Below are 5818 nucleotides of genomic sequence, written 5' to 3'. Positions count from 1 at the left end.
AAGCAGTGGTATCAACGCAGAGAGTACTAGTTCATCTTCGCCTGAATGTGTTATACCTGAATTTATGCATTCATTTTCCCGGATTGCGATTGATTGAGGAAGAATCCGATGAGGAGGCGGATTGGCTAAAACGCGTATCACCCGTTTATACCTTTAATTTCACCAATTCCAATCAGTTGAAGCCTGCTTATTCAAAAGATGCTAAACTAAACAAGACAAGGGAGAATTTTGGAATGCCCAAGTATGTATATTTATTTATTATTATTATTATGAGACATATATTGTACATTTTGTCATATTATTTATTATTATTTAGGATATTATTTATAAATAATAATGATGTCATATATTTCTTTTAGGGTTGGCAAATCTCCTCCGATTCCTTTACGGGAAAACGGAAACGTCACCGTAACCTTAACTCTAAATAGTCAGGCTGCTGATGATATAATGGGTGTACTCAAAGATCTTGCAAATATTTTGAACATAGCACCACCTGCTGGCTATCAAATAGTCGAACGCACTTCCACTCCTCCTAGCCAGAAACTAGGATTGTACAGGACGAAAGGGAAAGACGGCAAAGAAGGTGGTACGTAATTAATAGAATAATTATCATTACAAGCTGTTTATTAAGAAAATTTATATGAATCGAGTGAAAGAATATCGATTTCAATTTGCTTTATGGAAAAAAAAATTATTATAAATTATAAAAGAAATAATCTTGGAAAAAATATATAAATCAGAGGATCTTATAAATAAAATAAATAATAAATAAATACAAAAGAGCAGTTCTCTCTCTTGTGTGTATGTGTGTGTGTGCGCGCGCGCGCGCGTGGTACGTGCGTTTTTGTGTGTGCGACTCGCGCATACATACTAAAAATATATATAATTAATTCATTTTTAAATATATTGATTCATTTTCCAGCTCCAGTCGATATACAAAGTATCTTGAATGGTGCGACAAAGTTTTGTCGTCATTGCGATATCGTGGTCTTCAATAATCTTCTGATCCGAAAGAAAGTATCAGATCTGCCGTTTTTTAGCAAAGAAGAAGCCGAACCTGGTGATGAACTTTGCTTCTGTTCGACGGCTTGCTATATGCAATTTGCTCTCATTCGAACACCCTCCAATACTCAGGATAAGGTTTGCATACAAGAAATATATCTTTATATGTACATATATACAGGGTGTCCGATAAGTACGTGACCAAACGAAAGATGGAGGTAGATTGGAACTGAGTCGAAAAGTCCTGTGTGTGAACCATTTTTTTTATAACGCTTAATAAAGGAATTATTATTGAATAAAATCTGGCCAATCAGCGCCAACCTTTAAGCGGGCACACGTCGGTGAGCCGCGCGCCGTGAAGTGTGCGCCGCCGAATACTATCAGACGCGGCTAAAGATCGGCGCTGATTAGCCAGACTTTACTCAATAATAACTTTTTTATTAAGCATTATAAAAAAATGGTTCAGGACTTTTCGATTCAGTTTGATCCAATCTACCTTCATCTTTCATTTAGTCACTTACTTGTCGGACACTCTGTATATATAATGTTTTGTATCACACACAATGTATTTAAAAAAATTTTTTCAATATTACTATCATATATATAATATACTTAATATTAACAGTTGTTAATATTAATATTTCTTCGCATGTTTATTAAAAAATTTGATTTAAAAAAATATGTTTGGTTAAAAATAATATACATTTTAAAACTTTCAATATAAGAGCATATTTTAAAAATTTAGCATAAATAAATATATATCTAAGTTATATGTCGGATTCCTTTATTATTTTGCAGGCTGCGACGATAGTAGATCATCTATGCCATAAAACAAACACAAAACTATTAGATGATGACTTGAAAGGTTTGAAAAAATTTCCTATCAAGCAACAACAGCAGCGTATAGAAAGACTCGGGAGCATGGAAGTTGATAAAGAATCAACAACCGAGATTAAGATAAAGACTGAAAAGCTAGAAAATGGGGAAAGTGCAGAGAATGAGGAAAAACGGCCGAAAAAACACTCGATTTCTGAAGAGATTGGTGAAGTTATCGAGCCCCAACCACCTGCAAAGGTCTGGAAAGGTTCGAGATATAAAATATGGTCGATGGGTGTTATACAACCCAGTACCAAGTTGAAAAAACCCACTGATAGAGAAATTATCGAGGTAAAATTCTATAATTTAATTATTTAAAGATTATATAGGAGTTTATATATGTAAATAATTCGCCAATATATTTTTTTTTAATGAATTTATATATATTAAATAGTTTATTATTTTTCTCTTTTTGTTTTTGATATTTGATAAACATCCAAATTTTAAAATATAAAAACAAAACAAATCTTCTAGATGTTGTTTCGCATGGGAGTCACTGTGGCGCCTGCAAAAGCCGAAGACAGTCGTCGTTGTATATTCTGCCAAAGTCAAGGCGATGCAACAGCCGATGGACCAGCCCGACTACTCAACTTTGACGTGGACAAATGGGTGCATCTCAATTGTGCATTGTGGTCTAATGTAGTATACGAGATGCAGAGTGGCGCACTCATGCATCTAGATGATGTGTTGCAGAATAATCTCATGCAAATTTGCATCGTTTGCGAAAAATCTGCTGGCACAATTAAATGCTATAAGCCGAGGTGTACCAATTGCTATCATCTGATGTGTGCTGTCAAAGATGGCTGCGTTTTTTACAAAGACAAGGTAATCGAAATTATTAGAAAAATTAATATTTGTTTATCCTTATGTATAATTGTATTAATTGAGTGTGTGTGTGTGCGCGCGTGTGTATAGTGTGTGCGCTATTTAATATATCATATTTGATACAATATAACATATTAGAAATTTATTGATTTACAAGTATTTTTAGTATCTTAATTTTCTCTCTATAAAATTTTCTTATAATCTTTTTTAATTTTTTTTTGTCATTTTCTCTATATTCAACATTTTCTTTTTTTCTTATATAATATTTTAAATATAAGCAACTATATAATAGAACCTCTATTCATGACTGAAGCTAAGAAACAAAACTTAAAAAAAGTAACATTTATGAAAACATTATTTTGATCATAAGCGCGATTATTCTATGCATGCATGACCAAATGGCAAATATATAGCAATTGAAAAGATGTAGAAAATATAGGAAAAGCTATTAAGAATATTAAAGAATATTAAAGACACGATCTTTTAAGAATAAGAACGTAAGAGAGAGAGAGAATATGGTAAATTGATTTTGATGAGGATCCTTCATCTTCTTCCAGACTATGTATTGTCCCCAACACATTCTAAAAAACGAAAAAGACAAAGAGCTGATTACGCTATCTGCCTATCGCCGCGTCTACGTTAATCGCGATGAAAATCGTCAAGTTGCCGCAGTAATGCACCATTCTGAGCATAATCATCTGCTTCGCGTGGGTTCCCTCATCTTCCTCAGCGTCGGCCAACTACTTCCTCATCAACTGCAGAATTTCCATACGCCGAACTATATTTACCCAGTGGGCTACAAAATTGTGCGCTTTTATTGGAGCATGCGCAGAGCCAACAAACGTTGTCGTTATGTTTGTTCGATCCACGATGTTTCCGGTCGTCCAGAATTTCGCGTCCTAATCCAGGAACCCCATCAGGAGGATGTTGAACTGAGAGATGCTACTCCGCGCGCTGTTTGGAACCGAATTTTGGAACCACTTGCAGAATTGAGGAGAAGCACGAGTTCTGTTCAATTGTTTCCGAGATATGTTTCGGGAGAGGATCTATTTGGTCTGACCGAACCAACAGTAGTACGGGTATTGGAGAGTTTGCCTGGAATTGAGACTCTGACTGACTACAGGTAAGAGCATGATTTTTGGATTAACTGAACGGTATCATACATAATTAGATCTTAATTTTCTATAGAATTATAATTCCTAAGTTATTCTTATTTTATAGTTCTATAATTCCTAAGTTATTTTTTATCAAAATAAGAATGAAAGATAATACTTATTGATAACTTAATTTGATATAATATAGGCTGTTTTTAAAGATTTTAGTTTACCTTAATTTTGAGTTTTATCTTTTCTGTCATCTTTTTTTAATTTTTTTATGATTTTATTAAAACTTCTGGTTATAGCAAGAAAAAAAATTTGTGATTTCTCACTTGTACTTTCTGTAATATAGGCTGCGGTCGGGAAGACGCTAGAAATGCTTTGAAGCATTTGATTGAGCAATCAGGACAAAAAGAGCAAAGATTTCTTTATTCTGATTGGTTAATGTAATGCTTCGAAGCATCTCTAGCATCTTCTCGACCCCAATCATAATAATTCAAATATAATTTCAGGAACTTTAAAATACAATCGAATCTCTAAAGAACCAATTTAAAATGATAATGTGCAAATAAAAAAATAAATAGTATTTTCAGTCTTTGCATGCATGATGAATTTAAAAAAATGGAAGAGCAATACAAGATAACGAAGATCTGACAACGAGTGATATATTTTCTAAAATTTTTGAAATGATTTTTGTGCTAATTAATTAGTATCTCCAATTGTTGTCTGGAAAGTGTTAGTTTTGTATTTCTTGATAATGTTTCCAGATGTTCTTTTAGATTCTCATCTCAATTTTTTCGTGTGATAAAAATTCTCTAGCCTTTCCTATTAATTTAAACAACATCAATCTTCCTAAATATAGATAGAAATAATAGGAAAGCATTTCTCTCATTTCAGATTTAAATACGGTCGTAATCCATTGTTGGAGTTACCGCTGGCCATTAATCCGACTGGAAGCGCGCGAACAGAAGCACGCCTACGAAACCAATTGCCATGGAAGCGTCCGCACACGCAGCGTACAGGAGGATTTGCGTCGCGCGGGGTACCATTCGGCTTGTCAACGTGCAGCGTCGCCGCCGCGATGGGCGGCGGGGTTTCTTCGACGTTGGTAGCGGCCGCTGCTGCGATCGGCGAGACGGCTTCCTGTCCATATTCCAAGCAATTTGTACATTCTAAAAGCTCGCAATATAAAAAAATGAAGCAAGAATGGCGTAATAATGTTTATTTGGCGAGATCAAAAATTCAAGGTTTAGGATTGTACGCGGCAAGAGATCTGGAGAAGCACACGATGGTGATCGAATATATTGGGGAGATCATTAGAACCGAACTGGCAGAGACAAGAGAGAAGCAGTACGAGGCTAGAGTGAGTGTTAAAGCTTAATCGCAATTTTATATATTCTATTAATCTTCTCTTATTACATATTATATATTTTTTATATTAGTATATATTATTGAAAAATATATCGCTATTAACAGAATATTTAATTTCTTTAAAGATATTTAATTTTTCCAATAAGAATTTTCTCTAATATTTTCTTGAGAATATAATATTTTCTCTCTATCTTTTTTTCTATTTTATGTGTGTGCGTGTGCGTGCACACAAGTGCATATAAACATGTGTATAAAAATTGATTTCTCTATTCTATTACTATATAGGTGTTATTTATTTTTCTATCTTTATTAATTTATTATTTAATATTATTTGCTTGCAGAATCGCGGTATATATATGTTTCGATTGGATGAAGAACGAGTGGTAGATGCAACATTGTGCGGTGGTCTTGCCCGATATATCAACCATTCTTGCAATCCTAACTGTGTCGCTGAAATCGTTGAAGTCGAGCGCGATCTCAGAATTATCATTTTTGCAAAGCGCAGAATCTCACGCGGCGAAGAGGTAAAGTCTTTTAAAACTAATTTCTTTAATTCGAAATCTTTTACTTTAAATCTTCTTTTATCTTTTATTATAAACCCATTATCTTCGACATTGTTATATTTATCTATTTATTTTTTCTTCCAG

The 5818-nt window shown here is 33.9% G+C and overlaps 1 protein-coding gene across 1 annotated transcript in view; it reads left to right on the top strand.

The window, feature by feature from the left end:
* Positions 1-5818, top strand: part of LOC138943492 (histone-lysine N-methyltransferase 2D) — a 42194-nt gene that overhangs the window by 35238 nt on the left and 1138 nt on the right. Inside the window, 9 exon segments of the mRNA XM_070314341.1 lie at positions 7-70; positions 72-241; positions 360-586; positions 923-1140; positions 1801-2169; positions 2353-2703; positions 3261-3826; positions 4698-5163; positions 5513-5695. Of these exon segments, the coding sequence (XP_070170442.1) occupies positions 7-70; positions 72-241; positions 360-586; positions 923-1140; positions 1801-2169; positions 2353-2703; positions 3261-3826; positions 4698-5163; positions 5513-5695 (2614 nt within the window).

Source organism: Polyergus mexicanus, unplaced genomic scaffold (genome assembly GCF_030449975.1).
Source record: "Polyergus mexicanus isolate NDT 795.1 unplaced genomic scaffold, iyPolMexi1.0 SCAF_27, whole genome shotgun sequence".
NCBI classification, from domain to species: Eukaryota; Metazoa; Arthropoda; class Insecta; order Hymenoptera; family Formicidae; genus Polyergus; species Polyergus mexicanus.
This window is presented reverse-complemented; position numbering and strand designations above follow the sequence as displayed.